General features: G+C 37.7%; 1 protein-coding gene across 4 annotated transcripts in view; it reads left to right on the top strand.

The window, feature by feature from the left end:
* The window catches only part of kcnab2b (potassium voltage-gated channel subfamily A regulatory beta subunit 2b), a gene marked incomplete at its 5' end in the record, with an annotated part of 75,810 nt that overhangs the window by 14,336 nt on the left and 40,411 nt on the right, over positions 1-21,063 (top strand). For 3 of the 4 annotated variants that reach the window (XM_084427378.1, XM_084427377.1, XM_084427376.1), the window contains 2 exons: positions 8,712-8,833; positions 9,029-9,067. In XM_084427378.1, the coding sequence (XP_084283504.1) occupies positions 8,766-8,833; positions 9,029-9,067 (107 nt within the window). Of the gene's footprint in view, positions 1-8,711; positions 8,834-9,028; positions 9,068-14,113; positions 14,387-21,063 lie in introns of those variants that run through there. The other variant, XM_084427374.1, reaches the window with a different exon arrangement.

Genomic DNA, 21,063 nt, shown 5'->3' with positions numbered 1-21,063 from the left:
GTCCTCTGAAGGACGCACCATGTAGCCTTCCTAGGATTTCCTAATTGTGCAACCAGGTGTTCCCGATCACCGCTCCTGGCGCCAAGCAACGGTGCGAGAGGACAGCTGCTATCCTGGTCATTCATTTTTATAACTGAGTAAACAGCTATGGAGCCAAAATTGGCTATTGTCATTTTTATGTTTAATATTTTACTGGAGGTCATGGTGTGCACCGGCGCTGCCGGATCATGTATTTTCGGTTTAGCCCTGTTTGAATACAAAACCCAATTTAATATAAAAAGTCCAGTATTTCTCGCGCTCGTCATCTGCAGCTGTCACGGTTGCCAGGCGACAAGAACAATCCTTCGTAGGCTAGACCGGTCCGAGCGCTTCAGATGCGCCCTTTGATATGGGACGCTGCTGTAGTTAGCAACAATTTGTTAATATTGTGACAATAAGCCTACATTTTGTTACTTTAATTTTCGGAACTGCATATTTCGTTAAGTATTCACTTACAAATGTGAAGTAACCTGAAGTACTTTTTTCCCTCACATCACAATATGATTACATTACACTACACAAAAGTATATAATGTAACAACCAGATATTACTGTATATTGAAAATATACAGAAGTAAAATGCAACATAGCCTACGCAGTAATGCAGTAGTAGCCTGATATAAATGCAGTAGTTATTAAAAGTACTTTTTTCAGGAAGCCGTCGATTGAATCAGCCCTGCAAACCTGTTGGTAGACAACTTAGTGGATAGTGGAAATATGCACTTTAACGCTCTGGAGACCATCCCAGATGATGTCCCACCAGCAGAAGGCCTTACCAGGGGCAGCCCATCCCGGTCCAGCAGCTCAGCTCAATAGAGTCTACATCATTTTTTTCTTATTTTATGTATTGTAAAATTAAATGTTTATGTTGATTTTGATATGTTTAACGTATTTTGTAAATAGTTGGAAAAAGTACTTTTATTTGAAAAAATAAAAAGGTATAGAATTTGTTTCATGCAGAAAGTATTACTGTCATTACAAAAATAAACAATGTCCAGAACAATTCATTCTCTTTTATTTACACAATTAAAGTTGCATAAAAATAAATTTACATAATTTTTCTTTTAAAAAATAAAAGTGAAAAAAGTTAAACAAGAATATGTAGAAAATATATATATTTTTCAATCATTCTCTCAAGAAGAGAAAACAGCCTGTCCAGTCCATCCTCTCCCTTCTTTCCTGTGCACTCCTCGCCTCTGCCTCCCTCTGTAGTTGCATTTCTTCTCTGATCAAGTCCAAAAACTCGTCCTGTCTCGCCGCCTTTGTGCTGGTGCTGCCCCTGGCTCCTCCTCACCGTGGGCACCCACTACTGAACTCGGCCCTGGTGTGTCCTCAGGGATTGAGGCGATGAGGACAGGGGGGTTGGTGCAATGCCTCTGTCCCAACATCTCATCCATGAGGACAAACCAGGGCCAAGCTTCAGCAGTGGGTTTCCCACTCACACCCTCTCCTGTCCCAGGACACTTGCAATCCTAAAGGCAGAGCAAATGAACCATGGCTTGTTAACAACAACAGGACAATACATTTCAGCAAAGATGTGTGTATTACTTTTCTTTATATATATATATAGACCCATTTTTTCCTGAATTGTTCTAAAAAAGCAGAAAAGGGTACTTAACACAGAGGAGCAATTTAAGTGCATTGTTAACACTGCAAAATATGACACATCAAAACATGCATACAAAATACTTAAGAAATCATATTTCTGTATACTAAAATTTGGTTAAAACCACATACCTTGCATGACAAACACATAAAAGTGAAACCCCATTGCCTTATCTACTGCTTTTCTTATTGTTTTGGGCTTTATTGGGTGAGTGATAGCCTATTTCTTATAATACACAAGTGAAAATATTACAAATAGGTCGTTAAACTAATAACGTTATTACCACAAGTTTTGCCTAAAACTACCTGATAAATGAAGCCACGCAATGGTGACGAAGGAGTTAAGAAGAAGTTTATAAGAAAATTTAACTCTGGTTTCGCTAGCTATTTGAGTAAATGAAAACATAATACTTACATTTAAATGTGAATTTGCTGTCCACCACCGATCTCTAGTCTCGGCCGCCTTTAAAAATAAATAAATAAATGCTGTCGTCAACGGCGCGCAATGACTTATGGGGTAGAATAGGCCGCTAAGTGTCCATTTATGTATCCTTCTTTTCACGGGGAAACGAAGGGTGCATTTGGCGTCGCTTTTGAATCAGGGAAGCCTTCGTCGCGGCGCGATGACGCAACCGGCCTTCGAATACGGCCTTCGAAGGATGGAGAACTGAATTGGGACAGCCTTCATCGAGCCGCGGTGACGCAATCGGCCTTCAAATGCGACCTTCCAAGGATGCAGCCTTTGAATTGGGACGTCCTTCGTTGCGCCGCGGTGACGCAATCGGCCTTCAAATGCGGCCATCCGGCCTTCAAATCCGGCCTTCGAAGGACGCAGCCTTCACTTTGGGACACAGCTCTTGTATTGCAGTCAGTACTACCCCTTCCCCCTACACTGTGCCACCTGTAACAGCATGAGACAGCAGAAATGTGAACTTGATATTATAAATCTAATTTCCCCTCAATTGTTCTCTTCCCTCTCTTCTCGTTCTCTTTTTTTATTTTCTCTCCATTTTAAAATGCCACAGAATGCAAGTATCCACTGGCTAGATGTCTTACAACTGAGCTGTTACAGAACAGTTTGTAATTTGCTCTAGGTGAATTCGCTTCTAACTGAAGTATTGGAACATGCAGGCCAATACTGGCAACTTTGTCACCTTAATGCTGCCTTGTTACATTTGTGTATATATATATGAAAGAAGTTTCTTATGTTCACCAAGACTGCATTAATAATTGCATCAACTCTGAACCGCCTAAACGAGTCGTCAGGAATTCCAGTCTCACTTACAAATCGTAAGTAACTGCATACGTAACGCAGCAACACATTTTTGTAATTTCCTCCTATGCATGGTCTTTGTCGGCTGCCCGCGTACGATGACTACTTTGACCCGCCCTCAAACGCTGTAGCTGGTTCGTGTTGTTTATGTCAAGAAGATGCTGTTTTCTCTTTGTAAACACTTCTAAAGAATGAGGATGTGAAGATTCAGTGCTTAAAATTACCACTGCAATACAACACCCGTGAGCCGTGGGAACGTTGCTAATAGGCGTCACCTGCGCGCCACACCGGCCTCGAGTTTCTCACGGAGGAGCTCGGGGAGGATAAAAGTTTGTTTTATCATTAAAGTAGGCCTATGTTGATCTTTCACCGGTTCCCGCCTCCTCCTTCCCTGAAACTTTAACATTGTAACAGTGAGGAATTACAGTTGCAACATCTCATAATGTACGTCAAACTGAGTAGCGTATCACTGAGAATCTTCCTGCTCAAATTATCCATGCGACGGAGGTTCAGGTTGAATGACTAGAGCTGTGTCCCAAAGTGAAGGCTGCATCCTTCGAAGGACGCAGACTTCAAATGATGCAGCCTATGCGTCCTCCGAACGACGCACCATGTAGCCTTCGTGTGATTTCCTAATTGCGCAGCCAGGTGTTCCCGATTACCGCTCCATGGAGGCGCCAAGCAACGGTGCGAGAGTATGCTGCCATCCTGATAATTCATTTGATATAATTGAGTAAACAGCTATGGAGCCAGAATTGGCTATCATCATTTTTATGTTTTATATTTTACTGGAGGACATGGACATGGTACGGATGTTTCAGGTCATGTACTTTCGGCTTAGCCGATCGATTCAAATGTTCATTTATATCTTACCTTGATGTGATTTTGTAGGCTAGTGTATTATTTTTTATTATGCACATAAATAAACCATGGTAAATATATTTTCACAGGTTTTCAACCCTATTTGAATATAAAACCCAGTTGAATATAAAAAGTCCATGGCGAATGTTACTCCCGCTCTTCATCGACAGCTGTCAGTCACTGTTGCTAGGCGACAAGAACAATCCTCCGTAGGCTAGACCGGTCCGAGCGCTTCAGATGCGCCAAATGTGACGGAGCTGTAGTTAGCAACAATTTGTTAATATTGTGACAATAGGTCTACATTTTGTTACTTCAATTTTCAAAATAACCAGTGGTGATATGTAAGGAACTACTTCGTTAATACTCGAAGTAATTTTCCCACACAGGACAGCAACACTACAAAATTGTTATTTAAATTGTTTTACATTAAACTACACAAAAGTATATAGTTTAAATGTATCAACCTTGAAAATATTCAGAGGTAAAATGCAACATATGCAGTAATATAAAAGCAGAACCATCATACAAACCCTGACAAGGTTTTTTTCCTGCAGAATTCCTTTACTTTTACTCTTGATGCCTTAAGTACATTAGAGTATGCAAGATAATTTTGCTTAACTAAGGTTTGAAATATATGACTAGTAGTTTTTCCCCAATGTGGTATTAGTGGTTATTAAAAGTACTTTAGTGTAATAAAGTATCTCAATATTTATTCCACGAGTCAGCCCTGCAAACCTGTTGGTAGATAACTTGGTGGATAGTGAAAATATGCAGTCAAACACTCTGGAGAGCATCCCAGATTATGTCCCACCAGCAGGAGGCCTTACCAGGCTCTCTATTGTGGAGCCCATCCCGGTCCAGCAGCACACCAGGGTCTCCCACTCAGCTGAATAAGAGTCTACATCATTTTTTCTTATTTTATATACTGTAAATTTAAATATTTATGTTGATTTTGAGATGTTTAACGTATGTTGTAAATAGTTGGGGGGGGAAAAGGTAGAGAAGAATTTGTTTCATGTAGAAATTATGACTGTCATTACAAAAATAAACAATGTCCAGAGCAATGAATTCTCTTTTATTTACACATTTAAAGTTGCATAAAAATAAATAAATGTACAGAATTTTTTTTCCCTTTTAAAAAATATAAGTGAAAAAAAGTTCAACAAGAATACTGTATATATATATATTTCTCAATCATTCTTTCAAGAAGAGAAAACAGCCTGTCCATCCTCTCCCTACTCTCCTGTGCTTTCCTCGCCTCTGCAGTCCCATGTCTTCTCTAATCAAGTCCAAAAACTCGTCCTCTCTGTCTCGCCTTCTTCGTGGTGCTGGTGTGGGTTCCCCTGGCTCTTCCTCTTCTTGGTCACACACTGCTGAACTCGCCCTGGTGTGTCCTCAGGGATTGAGGGGTTGGTGCGATGCCTCTATCCCAACACCTCACCCATGAGGACAAACTAGGGTAAAGTTTCAGCAGTGGGTTCCCACTCACACCCTCTCCTGTCCCAGGACACTTGCAATCCTAGGCAGAGCAAGGCAGAGCAAATTAACCATGGCTTGTTAACAACAACAGCACAAAACATTTCAGCAAAGATGTGATCTCAACTTTCTAACTTTGTATTTTTAAAATCATATTCATATTCAGAAATCATATTTATGAATACTCAAATTTGGTTAAAACCTTTGTAGACATAGCTTGCATGACAGCACTACAAAAACACATAAAAGTGAAACCCCATTGCCTTATCTAGTGCTTTTCTTATGTTTGTGGGCTTTATTGGGTGAGTGATATTTCTTATTTACACAAGTTAGACAGACTCGTGCAAATATTACAATAATTTTTTTTTTTTTTTAGTTTATTTTTTTTTTATTGCAATTTAATAAATTGGTCTGTCTGCTCCTTGCTCCCTGAAACAATTATTAAGTTAACATTAGCACAAGTTTTGCCTCAGACCACCTGACAAATGAAGCCACGCAATGGTGACGAAGGAGTTAAGTTTATAAGAAAGAAAAACTTGTGGCTTTTAACTCAGGTTTCGCTAGCTATTTGAGTAAATGAAAACATAATACTTACATTTAAATGTGAATTTGCCGTCCACCACCGAACTCTAGGCCGTCATAAAAAAAAAAAAAAAAAAATGCTGTCGTCACCGCCGCGCGATGAATTATGGGGTAGAATAGTCCGCTAAGTGTCCATTTATGTATCCTTCCTTTCACGGGGAAACGAAGGGTGCATTTGGCGTCGCTTTTACCTTCGTCGCGCAGCGATGACGCAACCGGCCTTCGAATACGGACTTCGGGGGATGCAGAATTTAATTGGGACAGCCTTCATAGCGGCGCGGTGACGCAATCGGCCTTCAAATGCGACCTCCGAAGTGTGCAGCCTTTGAATTGGGACGTCCTTCGTCGCGGCGCTGTGACGTTTAGTCGTGCCGCTGTGACGCAATCGGCCTTCAAATACGGACTTCGGAGGATGCAGTCTTCACATTGGGACACAGCTTACTTCTTCCAATGTTTCATCATCGGATTCGCGCTCGGATTGATATGGGAAAATCGGCGCCATCTTTACTGTCTTTACAGTGTGTACAATTGCTGAGCTTTAGGAAACCTCCGGGGTGAAGTTCAGTTATGGTAATAGGCATTTCGTTTACGACACGTGCTGTTCTACCAATCACAACAGACTGGGCCATCTGGCCAATCAGAGCAGAGTAGGCTCTCAGAAAGAAGGAGTTTAGAGAGACTGAATCTTCGGACAAGTCATTTGAAAATCATTGAAAAATGTGGTGATGTGTAATGTATATTATGAGAAAGTTAAAGTGTTTTTGACCTTTGATGCCGGTAAACCTGTTGTAGGAAACCTCCAAAACAATATATATTTATATTAATAAAAGATATCAGGTCTTTTGGCATGTCAAATCCCAACTAGCTATATGTAATGATTATGAACATTGATATTTATTACCTTTGACCCTTTAGGTTGTGTTGAACATACAATAGTTCATAATGTTCTGTAGTCATCAAGTAATTAGATTCTAGTTAAAGGGCAATCAATAAGCATAGCATCATGTATAGTCTGTGCCATGCTCCTTCTCTCTGTGCGGATGACTTCATGTGTTTGTGTGTTGCAGCAGTTTTCATGGTCCGTTGCGGTGTGGTCAGGTCATGCAGGGTGATTACTAGATCACGCCACCTGGCCGCTCAGAGGACACCTCAGTAAACAGATCGAGGGCCAGATTGTAGCTGTTGTCTCTTTATCACATGGACATCCAAAACCAAAGATTAAGCCATCAGACTAAAGGTTTGGGTGTCCTAAAATGAGACGTATTCCGATACAAGAGTCGTAAGACGTGATGCGATAAAGACTGATTAAATGTTCCTAATTGTCGGTGTATGTTTCAGGAGGTTGGTTTAGGTGTGATCCTAATTTCTATTGAGCAGCTTTTCTTTGGGAAAATTGTAACCATTGAAATACAACAGCACTACTTGAGTAAATATTAACTTTAGTACTAGACTATGCCCTAAACACAGCTTTACTCTAGTTTATTTGTTTTTTCTGAGTATTATACTCAGTATTATACTTATATTATAGCCTATAAAGTGAGATTCAACACAAAGCAGACCACAGGACACAAAACAGTCGACTTCCAGAAGTACAAACTCTCTATAGGGAAAGTGGGCGGGCGCTAATACAGTCTATAAGTGTATATCACCCCATGGTCTCTTTCTTCCCCTCTTTCTGCTGGAGTGGTATATTGCTCTGCAGTAGCATCAGTAACTCCATGTGCCAAACAGAGCTGTGTAAAGTGTCGACCCTACACTTTCTCTCACTTCTCTTACCTGAATGTTTTATCTCTGCAGTTTATAATGTACTGCTGGTGAAATTCTGCCAGGCTGGAGACGTGCCAGTTGGCCATGTGGTGAGAGCAGACAGCAGGTGGACTCATCAGGCTTTCAACAGCAGATTCATGCTTGTTCAATAATTATGGGAGTTCACTCATACTGGAAACAACACACAGGGGTTATTACAGTTTGATGCCTTATGTTATTATTTGGCATTATTGTTTTAAGTTACATTGATCAAAAGTTCAGTTTGCAGTGGTATGTTCTTGTGCCAGTTTTTTCATAATTTTTTTTAAAAGCATTACAGGCACAAATATTGCTTATTTTGTGTGAAATATTGGATATTTTAGATAAATTATGGAAGTCAGTGGGGCCCATTAACTGTTTGGTTACTCATATTCTTCAAAATATCTTCTTTTGTGTTCAGCAGAAGAAATTCATACAGGTTTGAAACAACATAAGGGGGAGTAAATTATGACAGAAATGTCATCTAAAAATGACTAAAGTTACTGTACAAAATTGTTTTGTCTTTAATTAATGGTTAATATATGTTTTAATAACTAAAAAGCCACATTTGTTTCCAAACAATACTGACTTGCATCTTACTGTAATTAAGGCTGACTTTGCTGTTACAACCCTGGGTACTAATTTTGGTATAGTCCTTTTTAAAATGTGATAATTGATAATATTCTGATTCATTTTAACCCTGCTGTCTTTTCTCTATTGTTGCTAATGTTTATATTTTAATAACAACAAAAATGTCAAGCATAACATCACGTTTAGTTTGACTTAGAAGCAGAATCCTACAGATCCATACAGGCAGAGGATATCTAGGTTAACCAGCTAAGAGAAATAAGTGCAATTTAGCCTTTATTTTCAGAGTACGTGTGTGCGCGCACCTAGATGGCACCACCTACTGGCCTTACACTGTATCACATTTTTTTGCCAGTATCACATTTTTGATAGCCTGTTTATTTGTTGCAGAACCAAAACATTTCTATCTTGTTCAGAAGCGATTTTCAATGGCATGTGATTATTGTAATTATTTAATTATTACATTACATTGCTGATTGGTATTTTCTCTCTGTTGTGTACAGAAGCTGAGAGTCTGAGTGAGAGCTGTCAGCTGGTCTCTCCTCCCTCACGGCTCCATGTACCCTGAACCAAACACAGATTCTCCTGCTCGTCTCTCCACACGGCAGACTGGATCCCCCTATACGTGAGCACAGACAATTCATTTACCCAAAGAAACTGAATAGTTGATTGATAAATGAAAAGCCCTAAATGACCAATACATAACTAATGAGCTGTATATTATATTGTTCTTGCCTCCACTACATTAAGTTTAAAAAGTCAAACTAAGTCATACTAAATCGAAACTCGTCCTGTGTCTTTCACGCTGTTGTTGCTGTAGAGCTCGTGGGAGTCCAAAGAGGCAGCTGCAGTTTTACAGGTACTGTACCTCTGCCCTTCGTGTGTAAATATAGCCACGTCTCCACAAGATTACATAAAATGCTTTTATCCATAACTCTATACAGTACAGTAAAATGAAGAGACGGTCCCACTGGAGTATGCTGGAGTTAAGTGCCTTGCTCAGGGACAAGGAGTGGGGATTGTAAAATCAGTAACTCTCAACTTTCTAACATGAAACTTTTGTGTTAACAGCAAAGGTTTTTAACCATTTGTAGGACTGGGTGATATAGTTTAAAAAATACATCTTAGTATTTTGTAGTTTGTTTATATTTGGTATTCAGTCAGTGTATGTGTTTATATTTGCTCGAAAATGGCATGAAAGGTTTTTTTTTTTTTTTTTTTTGCTTCAGTCAGATAAACTATATTTTTAACCACAGAGACACTATTGCTAAATTGATTGACATTTAGGCATACAGTATATACTTGGAAAAAGTATATAAATTACTGTTCAAAAGTTTGGTGTCAGTAAGATTTTAGTTTAAGAAATGAATGCTTTTATTCACAAATAACCTTTTTTCTCTTTCTATTTCTCTTTCTGTTTCTTTTTTTTTTTAAAGCAGATCTTTTGAACTTTCTGTTCATCAAAGAGTTCTGAATTTGTTTTACCATGGTTTCCACAAAAATATTAAGCAGCACAACTTTTTTCAATATTGATAATAATAACTGTTTCTTGAGCACCAAATCAGCATATTACAATATTTTCTGAAGGATCATGTGAAAATTCACAGGGATAATTTACATTTTTAAATATATTAAAATAATAAAGTAATTTTAAATTGTAATATTTCACAATATTACCTTTTTACTGTAATTTTTAATCAAATAAATGCAGCCTTGGTGAGAGACTTTCAAAAACATAAAAAAATCTTACTGACCCCAAAACATTAGGCTTAGATCATATCTGTGCTTTGCTTTAGAAAATGTGTGTACAAAATACTGTATTATTATTCTAACAGAATCTGAAAAGCTCTCACTATTCATCACCAGCATTCTGCACAATGATAGGTTATCCGTTTTCATCTTGTTGTAGTGATGCTGTAGCTTTATCTGTAGCTGTCTCAGTTTAACTATTCCTGACATGAACATATTACACAAAGCCAAGGTAGTTTAACTATTTCAAAATGAGCCCTGCTGAGTCATTTTGGGGGAACACTTCACCTTCGCTTACCAATATCTGTAGTGTTTCACACAAGAGACGGTCTGAAAGGAGGAACGCAGACTCGTACTGGCCTATGAAATGAGTTATATATTTAGAATAGATATGACGTCACAGGCAAATGGTGTATACTAAATAATAGATTCTACTGTTATAAGGCACGCCTGGAGTGTTTAGTCACAGGGAAATGAAGGAAACGGCAACGTTTGCAGCAATGTCAAAGTTGCTCGGTATGGAGAACTGTAATTAACACAAGTGCAAATAAGCTACTGTGCTTACACGTTAAAAGCTAATGTGTTTCCTGTTGTAATGGGCAGCTGAGTACAGCACTCACCACCATCTACTGTATGAACAAGTTTACGGTCTGCTGGGTTTGACTTCCACTCGAATACGTAATCTCAACCTTTCTCTCTCTATCTCTCTCTTCAGCTTGTAATTCACATCCCTATGTTCCTGAATTGTCATCATTATCTAATGCAGAATATGTGCACTTGAAAACAAGTAGCGACATTTGCACAGCCACAGATCACTTCTTTGAGTTGACATCAGTTATTAAATAATTGCAGCACCTTATTTAGAGTTTATCCTATGTGTGCCGAACTTTCCCATGTGTACATAAAAAAAAAAAGATCCCCACCTCCCTATACCTTGAACAAGGTAATATGCAATGCTTTTTCTTGTTCTTCATTTTGCTTGGGATAGCTGGGTTGTGCATTTAAATTTTATACTCGAATGAAACCGAGAACAAGCTAAAATGGCTTTTAGTACACTTTCTTGTGCTACAACATCAAAGCCTTTTAGAGCAAAAGTTGTCCTGAATAATTAATGTTTGCAGAGCATTCTCGCGCTGTGATAGGTGCCCAAAACATTCACTGTGACATTTGCCAAAGTGGGTGGTGTCTGATGTTTTTGAGGGGTGGAGCTTTTTTTTTCTGTTCACTAATTGTTAAGGCTCATGTTAGAAAGACACTCGGTTTAAGGAGGAAAACGACAGTCTTTTTTTAGTGTGGACCACCATTAAGTTGTCAGATGAGCAGTGTAGTGCAAAATCCATACGTGACTCGCCCTCCGAGGAACCGGGTAAGTACAAGTCTGGTACTTTAGCTGAACATGGGTCCCGCTTGAGGTGATGTTGCATGGTGATCCTGCTCATGCCCACAGTCCGCTCGCAGGTTAGAGGCATCAGTATGATGTGGAAACAGAGAGCAGGGTTTAGATCCACATACTGTCGTGGTCTGCTGTTAGCTACTGCACCATGATGTTTTAGTTATGAGAGTAAACAAAGCAGGTTTTGCCTCAGTCACTTGTCCACTGTAGAGAAGATATTGCATGGTAGAAAGATAAACTAAGCTGTGGAGAATGAGCAGAGGCTGTTGTGTATAGATGTGGTGGACTGTGTGTAGATTTTATATCTCTTTCTTGATATATTTGGTGATATGTAGAGCCTGATGGAAGAGGAGTCGTTTTGGAGCAGAAGTGACTCTTCACAGGGCTAGAAATTCTCATGAGGATTCAGATGATTAGACCTGAACAAGCATGATTGTATACAGTACATGGCCCATAGATGCAGTCCTGTGCTCAGTGCCACTAAAGGCATTTTGTGACCGGTGTTGATTCTGATGAAATGTCCTGCACTTAATTTAACTGACAAAATTACTTGCAAGAAACCATCTATTTTTAATGTTACGTGGATGTTTGTTGAGTCAATTATTAAAATATGTTCTAGGGATACAGTTCTTTGCACAAGGGGTTCTTGTATCATTTTAAATGGATTTCTGTTGTCGGTCATCATCACCAGTCAGTTTTGGTATTGTTTGATTAGTGACTATTTTCAGCATGACTTATGAGAATTGCACACCATCTTATAAATATTTAGATCTGTTATTAGTTGAATGTTAATCAAAGCCAAAGATAAGCAGCATCAGACCACTTAACTTGTTTTATTCATATATATATCATATCTCAGTACTGTGCTTAGGCACATTAGTATTTTCACCCAAATAAAAAAAGGTTTTAAGACAGTTATTTATATTTTTTCTTTTGTGTGTCAGTAGGAAATATCAGTTTACATTTCCAAACATTCCTTTTGCTATTAATTGTAATAATCCTGAAATAATTTTTGTATGCACAAGGAGTCTGACAACAGCCTGACAACATCATTGAGTCTATCTGGGATAACATGAAGAAATAGTTTCCCTTTTCTTCATGTAATCCAAGACAGACTCGATGATGGTGAGATCAGATCTCAGTGTGGATCATACCGGCTGTTGTCAGACTCAATAATCTCACTGGATTATTACATTTAATGACAAAAGCAATTTTTCCACCACAGCAAAAGTTATAAATAAGTGGCCCTTTTTTAGGGGGTAAAAATACTAACCTGCCTAAGATATTTGTACAGTACTGTATACATATGACTACAAAAAAAGGGTGTTTCTTCTGCTATAGGTACTTTTGACCCTGTGGATTTTAAATCTCTTAAAACACAATTTTCACACACTCTCTAGATTATTACATTTGTCAACTAACAATGAGACTTCCTTTTTTTTCTGAGATAATTTTTTTTTTTTTTTCAACAATTAAATATTGTGTTTAACATCATTCTGTCGGACTCCTTTTTTCTTGTTAAAGCTTATTTCATAGATAGAATTATAATTAATACACAAAATGAAATAAATACATTTTCACACTTTTTGAAAAGTGTTTGCAAAATTTGCTAACTACAGCTTGACTAAAAATAATTTTTATAACTTTTACATTTTTAATGTACAGATTTTTGTTTTGTTTTTTGTGCTTCACCGTGTTGTCTCTTTGGAAACCAAGTACACTAGTAACGTTACAACATTTATGGAGGCAAAAATTGTTCTGTGTGGTGGAAATGACACTACAGCAGAAAGCAGCAATAAAATTAAAATGATTTATATCAACTTTTTAAAAATTGGAATGAATTATTTTCACACAATAAATAATAAAATAGGTTGTTTATTTCGCTACTGGTAATAATTTTGAACGTATAATAATTTATATTTTTTATGGCAGATTTTAATAGTTTAAGTTTTAAAGAAATTCTGTAAATAAAAAAAGTACCAAAAATAAGCGATGAAGGCATGATCATTTTAATGTGATCTTGATAAAGCAAAAAAAAAAAAAAATGAAAACAATAAAAATCAACCCCACAGTCATAAAAGTGCCTAAAGTTGAAGAAATATCCATATAGACACATTTAATATTTAGGCCTCTGTTTGTGCTGTCTTTACTACAAGAGAAAAGTACATCATGTATGCTTTTAAGATTCTGGCCTTTGTTTGAGTCAGTGCCAGTCTATTTTTTGACCGTCATACGCTAGGAGGCAGATTTAACAGACTGGATGCTGGATAGATTTGGCATTCGGGTTCTCCAGAGCACCTGCGACAGGCCTCACGCAAACATTCTTCACGCATGCCTGATTGTCCACTCATATCTGTTGCTTGATCACGCATGTGTATGGAAGAGTTAAAGTCCCAATTTGTGAGCACCTGAATTATTGTACAGATCGTCCGGTTTAAATTTGTCATCGTATTTGAGTCCCACAGGGGAAGAGGGGCCCGGGAGGGTGACCTCTGAATGCAGTGCATGGACGTTTGAGTACGGTGTTGATTGCCATGGGCGGCGGGCGCTATTTAAAGCAAAGGCTCTGACCTGCAACAGTCTGCTGGTCTCTGTCATGCCACTCGCTTCACTCCTGTGTCTGTGAGACCCTGTTACCTGGACGCAGGGCATGTTTGGCACTCACAGAAGCAGTCTGACTGAGTTGCGGGTCGGGCACGCCGGCCGCAGCATCAGTCGCCAACACAGTGTCCCCTCCGAACCCCTGCAGATCCCCAAGAATGGACCGCCGGGGAACAGTGTGCGAAGGAGCAGCAGCATTAGCAGCAGCAAGATGCTGTCCCTGTCCTTCAGCGAAAGCATGCGGAGCGACATCGACCGCTACCTGTCTGACCAGGGCCTGTACCCTTTGCGGCAGGGTGGGGGGGAATTGGGTGAGATTAGGAGTCTGCGAGAGGTGCGGGCGGCCGCCCAGTTCAAAAACCTGGAGGACTTTCTGAGGACCAATGGAGTGTCGCTACAGGAGTCCATCTCCTTCCAGACTGGCATGAGGTACAGGTAAGGGCCAGAGAGGGTGCAAGTCTTGCTTTGTAGTTTGGGATTAGCTTCACGAATGATGATTAGCTCGATGATTGATGCTGGATAGAAATTGTGCCTCCCAAATTAATCAGGGTTGATAATTCTTTCAAAAGATATGCTTTCTTCATTGATAAGTTATTGGTGTTTCAACCAGTGTTATTTTAGTATATTGTATACACTATAATAGTACTTAATAGTATTTTGAATTAGCTTTTATTTTTTAGTCAGTTTATGTGCTTCTGTAATTTTCCCCCCAGTTTTTAGTACATAAACTTAAACTTAAAAGATAATGAAAAATGTTGCCTTGTCAAATAACTTCAGTTTTTCAGCTAATAATTATATTATTTTATTTCAGCTTTTGCAAATGCTGAGAATGAATTTATAATGGTTTTAGTGGTAACACATCCCAATGTCCCATTAATTAACATTCGTTAATGCATTATATAACATTAGCTTATGAGCAGTGCATTTGTTACAGTATTTATTAATCTTTGTTAATGTTAATTAATAAAAATACAACTGTTCATTGTTAGTTGATTTTAGCTCAGGTTCATTAAATAATATTAACAGATATACATTTTAATCTGAATAATGTATCAGTAAATGGATAATAGGATTCTTCATTTTTAGTCCATGTTATCTAATGCATTTAAATATAATGTTATTGTTAAGTTTAACCATTTTAGTTTTAGTTAACAATTACAACACTCCTTTCAACCCGTCTTAAAGTCCATCAAAGCTGGTCATCATTTTGCCACCAATCTTCATGGTTATCTTACTGCATACATAGTCCCCCAGTTTTACAGGCAAGGCTTAAGCCTAGTCCCAGACTAAATGCATGTTTGAGCTGTTTTAACTGAAAGCAACTTGGACTGATAAGTCTTAAAATATGCCATTGTTTTGTCTCAAGATGCACACCAGTAATGTTGTTTTTTTTCTAAGGCACATTTATAAAAGCTACTTAAATGTCCTAATTGAACTAAGGCCTAATCCTTGCTTAGTCTAAGCCCTGTCTGTGAAACCGGGCCAGTACCTCTTGGCCTATTAGTCTATTGGTTGTCTCTTTGGAGGTGTAATGGAGTCTGTTGTGGCCTGTGTTGTGTTTATCTGAGTCACCCGAAGAGAATAGCAAGTGTTAAGCAGAGACTGAAGTTGGGTCTGCACCAGCTGTGTGACTTGGATTAAGTGCTTTGCTTTTATAAGCCATTGGGGAGGGCACTGGTGGCCTGCTGGTATGGTGCTTGGGTCTTTTTCACATGACTGTCCCTTCAACAACAGATCAGACATATTAATATATCAGTCAAAAATGATTGGTATAAATGGTAAGTGTTTTTGTAAGTGACGCATTGCTAGTCATACTTGTTTTAATGCTGCAGTGGGAGCACTTTACGGTTCAATTCATTAACATAAAGTAATTCATCATAGGAATAAAGAACTAACCATGTTTACAACATAATTTATTAATCTTGGTTAAGGTTAATGGTAACACTCAGCGTTAAGGGCTCAGTTATTAACTACAGTAGTTAATGCATTGTTAACGTGAACTAAAAATGAGCAATCAATGGTTTACAGCATTTATAAATCTTTGTTAATGTTAATAATAAAGTTGTTCGGTGTTTATAATATAATACATGAATGCATCATAATACATAGAAAATAATCTATAAAAAATGTATATAAAATTGTATAAATATAAAAATGTTAGTTAATACCTATTTTCATTGCTTAATGTATTCATTAATGTTAATGAATCAAATCTTATTGTGAAGTGTTAACTCCCTGTAAATTTTATGTTGTGGTGTTTTCCAGTGATGCTTGTGGATGGTTTTGAAATTTGAGAGGCAGGACGTGTTTGCACTGGTGATCAGGGACAGTTGGTGTTTTGATAAAGGGGGTGTAGAATGTCGACCGTCTGTGTCTTCCCTTTTGGGTTAAAGATTGTTCACTGTGTGACAGACAGATCATCGCACAGATGATTATATTACAGAGGATAATTGGCAACTATTGGCAATGGCTTTAAAAATACTAATGGCAAAGCAAAGGTAACATTTAACACAATCCGTGCTGTTTTTAGTCACATGCCACATCATGAGCAAATAGTTTGCCAAGTGAGACTCAGTGAGAAATACAAATGATCTTCCTGCTAAAATGCCCACCGTTTACAGGGCTGACATTTTACACCAAATCATTTCATAATACTGTTGATATTCTTAGGCTGGCATGTTGTTGCTGAATTGTTGAAAGCAGTTGTCTATTTTCTACCTGCCACATGCTCTCAGGTCACGCATCTATATTGGTCCATTTAATAACTAAATCCATCATCAACTTCCTTTACCGTCCTTTTTGCCTGTGTGGATTAAAATAGTCTCTGTGTTGTCATGTCTAAACGATCCCAAGCCCTTTAGTAGCAATTATCATATTTTACTTAAAGAATGTTATTTGGACAGAATATACGGCTTCTTTTAAACCACTGCAAATGGGGAAAATGTGCATTTTGGGTCCGGATAGTGTAGTCTTCTACAAGCCGACTCTGTGCCAGTTGCGTCCACCAGATGGCAGAAATCGCACATCATCTTGACATCACACGTGCTGCTACGGTATGTCTGTGTCTGTCAAAGACAGGACTAGTGAGTTCATTTGTCAAGTTCAATTTTCATAGAATTGCTTATTTATAACCCTTACTGAGATGACATTTTTATGGATTTAAGACATTCGGTCCTGTCGTGATTCACTGTTTGTCCCAGAATCCCACCGTAGTCAGATAGCACAATACAATTTAGCAGTCATCCTAAGACTCCTGGACTTGAATGTAATCTTTTAACCATACAAGAGTAATAATTAATAACTAATTAAGTGCAGATCAGGAGGGAGTTGAAGCCCCTGTCACTATGTCTCTGTCCTGCAGAACTAATGAGGCAAGCCTCTTTTCTGCTCTACTTCCTCTTCAATTAAAGGCCACCGCTCATTCTGTCTCTTTGTTTTTCCTTCTGTGTTTCCCTTTTATTTTTTGTGTGGCATTTCCCCTTAGGGAATGTACTCTGGATTAAACATGCACTTATATAATGTAGCCTGGGTTATACAAAAAAAAAAAAAAAAAAAAAAATATATATATATATATATATATATATATATATATATATATATATATATATATATATATATATATACACAGAGTGAGGGTTAATATTAACATGAATTTCATGTTTTTGTATTTATGTTCTCTCTTGTTTTAATGCAGCAGCACTTGAGCTGCATTAACTGCATTTGAGAATGATCCAAAGAGCATCTTATACTTCAATCGAAGAAAGAATCTCAGACTAATTGGGATAATCATATTCTGGAAATAGGGCTTTCTGCAGGCCGATACTGAGCTAAAGACAGACCCATTAGACATGGTTCACTGGGCCTAGATTAGACGGGGCTATAAAACTGCCTCAAATGGAATGGATGCCATCATTTAGTCTTCCCTTTATATGAAAGTTAGCTTTTGCGTTCAGTTTATATCTCCTGTCTGTTCAAGGTGAAGCATGGATTCTTATTTTCTCTCAAGGTCAAGTTAGGGTTAGGTTTTTTTGTGTGCTATTTGTAAGGCACTGTTTTATTCTTTTAAAGCTTTGTGAAAAGTTTATTTTTTTTTCTATTTTTTTTGTTTTCTGCATAAAACACTGCATTTGGACTAAATAAGTTATTCTGTTCAAAACTGATCATATGTACTGTAGTCTGAAACGGAGTGAAAATGAATTTGAGTGCAGTATGCAGTGCACTCCTGGTTTTCTTATAAAAAAAATTCTCACCAAGATAAAATATGCAGACCTACTTTATATGAAGTGTCTAACTACTATGCACTAACATTTAAATGAATCATTTGCACTTATTGTGTACATACATGTTTTTACTTTATATTTAAAATAATATTTCTATATTATGTATTATGTAATCTGTCATAAATTGTTGTAATTACGTCTCTAATAACACTGCGACCCTACCCATGCCTCGTATCTAAACATTGATCTATTATATTCTTTTGTTCTGTTCAGTAGTGCTGTCGGACTGGCTGTCCCCTCCAGGTTTGCCCAGTAAAAGGCCAGGCTGTATGATTTCAAATTTAAAGAAAGTGCAGTTAGCTTTTTTTGAGAGCGTCTGGAAGATGGAGCGATGGAGCAATATGTGAGAACCGCGGGCTCTGTAGCAGTGAATTAAGCTGCTCATGCAGCGTAAACTTGAAACGGGAGACCCAGCATTTTATCCTTATAACTATTATAGAACTTTTGTGGGGTTGAGTTTGTGCAGATCCTAGCAATCTTTCCCTAAATGTCGGGAATTTGACTTGCAGAAGTTTGTCTCGCTATAAATACAGTATGGTCGAAAAATCTGCCATCACTAAATCAAAATGCTTCTATCTTTTATCAAATTTATAAAAAAGAAACAAAAAAGAAACAAAAAAGTGTTATAAGGTGATGTGTGCTAAATAAATATATAAATACATAAAGACTTTCACGTACAATGTACGTACTTCCACGTACATGTTCAATGAAACATTTGTAAAAAAAAAAAATGAAGCATTACAAAATTTCTGCTTTGTTTTTATCCTCATAATATAATATAATATAAATAATTTATACTCGTGTTTATACTCATAATGTTTCCCGTATTTACATTGAAACTTCTTGTACATGCACATAATGGATAAAGGGGGGCCTTAAAGTAAAAAAAGTTAAGAACCACAGTTTCACATCATAAAATTGATATTTTTAATATGCTCTCAGACTTTTACACCTCTCTTAATGCACCATCTGAACATGTACTTATATGTTAAGACTATTGAACCAGGACAGATGTCAGATTCACACCGTCTGCACTCTGCACCGTCTTAAACCTGTAAGGTTTTTCTTTATTCCTACGGAGCTGTGATTGCGCTTTTGTGTGCATCATTAGAGGGAAGAAAGCTCATGGAACTGCAGTTTTCTGCAACATGATCATTTTAATTTGTTGATCATTACACTCTTCATTTTCCTTGCTTTGCAGGCCAGCTCAGCACCATTGAATTGCAGCAGCTGGTACTGTATATGTAGCTGTAATTGCTGTCAGTGTTTTGCTGCAGTAATTGCAATGCTGTCCACCTGGTGTGTGTTATTACCTGCTCAGGCTCTCACACATCAAATACTACTTTTTTTTTTATAAAATCAAGTGGGGTTTACATTTTCCCCTTTTCTACGCTTGTCTGTGCACGTGACTCAAATAAATATGTTTGTTCCACCTATAATCTCTGAAACACTCATGACAGCACAGCACACAGCGGTTGACACTGAGAAGCAAAGCAGCTGCTCTCTGCTACACAGAGTTCGATTTTGCATTAGAAGTCTTCTCGCTTCATCATAAGTGAGTGGTGGGGATGTTACAGTCTAATGAGATATAGCTTATGTAAAAAGACAGCTTATATCAAATATATTTCTTTATGGATTTCGTACTGAGTTGCGCACTATATTGGCAGGCACATTTTCTGAGAAGCCTGTGCATGCGTGTTTGTGTGTGCACTTAATTCTTTTTAATGTCATCAGGATTGCAGAGCTTTAGGATGCGTTGAGTCTTTTACAGTAACCTCCAGGGCTCTGACAGAACAAAGTTATAAATATGCATGAGAAGCGATTTTATGAATACCTCCTTGTGTTTTCCTCCTTTTAAAAGAAGTTGATGCATTATACTGTATGTACAGGAACTTTTTTTTAATCAATGTAAAGATTTAAGGTTACAATTTATATGACTGTATAAAGGAGAGTGATTTTTAGGTGCCTTTTTGCTTTTAGTTCATTTTGAAAGTATAAATATTTTATGTGATCTCTGTTAATTTGAGCACATAAAAACATTTTTCTGTATGTTTGAGTCATCACGACTGATCTGATAAAGTTCTCGGTTGATTCCCGCTGAGAAGCCTCAAGCAGAATGAGCTGGCGCGCTCTTTTGTTCCATTCTCCTGTACTCGGGGCTTGAGCGCTCTCAGCTCCTGGGTAATTCAAAGCATTAAAGGGATAGTTCGCACAAAAATGAAAATTATTTTACCATATACTCATTTGGTAACCAAACAGTGGACACAGTATCCATTAACATAATGGGGGGGGGATACTATGGAAGTCAATGGCTAGGTTACCTGTCTGGTTATCAACATTATTTAAAACATCTTATTTTGTGTTCAACAGAAGAAAGGAACACCATTAGGGTGAGTATATTATGACAGCATGTTCCTTTTTGGGTGAACTGTCCCTTTAACTGCCACAATTAATGTTCAGGCACTCATAAATTCTGTCTTACAAAGAACTGGTAAAGGTTATGTGTACTCTATGAACCTCTTAACTGATCTGAAGACACATTTACCACTTTTTATCACTGATTGTGCTAAGGGACAGGCAGTTCATCCAAATGTATATATTTTATTTTGTTAGAAACACCTATGCTGTGGAGCACAAAAGTATAATTATTTTAGCAATAATATCTTCGCAGATCTTCACATTCAAAGACCAAAAAGTATTATGTGTTGGTAGCTTATCCCAAAAGCAAACAACAAGTGGTGATAATATAGCGTACAGTATATTAGCACAGTTTGTTGTTTGCTTTTAGGATCTGATGGAGCACTTGGACCCAGAAACGCTTAACTAGCAGAT

Source organism: Rutilus rutilus, assembly GCF_951802725.1.
Source record: "Rutilus rutilus genome assembly, chromosome: 13".
Lineage (NCBI taxonomy): Eukaryota > Metazoa > Chordata > Actinopteri > Cypriniformes > Leuciscidae > Rutilus > Rutilus rutilus.
Note: the sequence above shows the minus strand (reverse complement) of the source record. Positions and strands in the feature narration are given on the sequence as shown.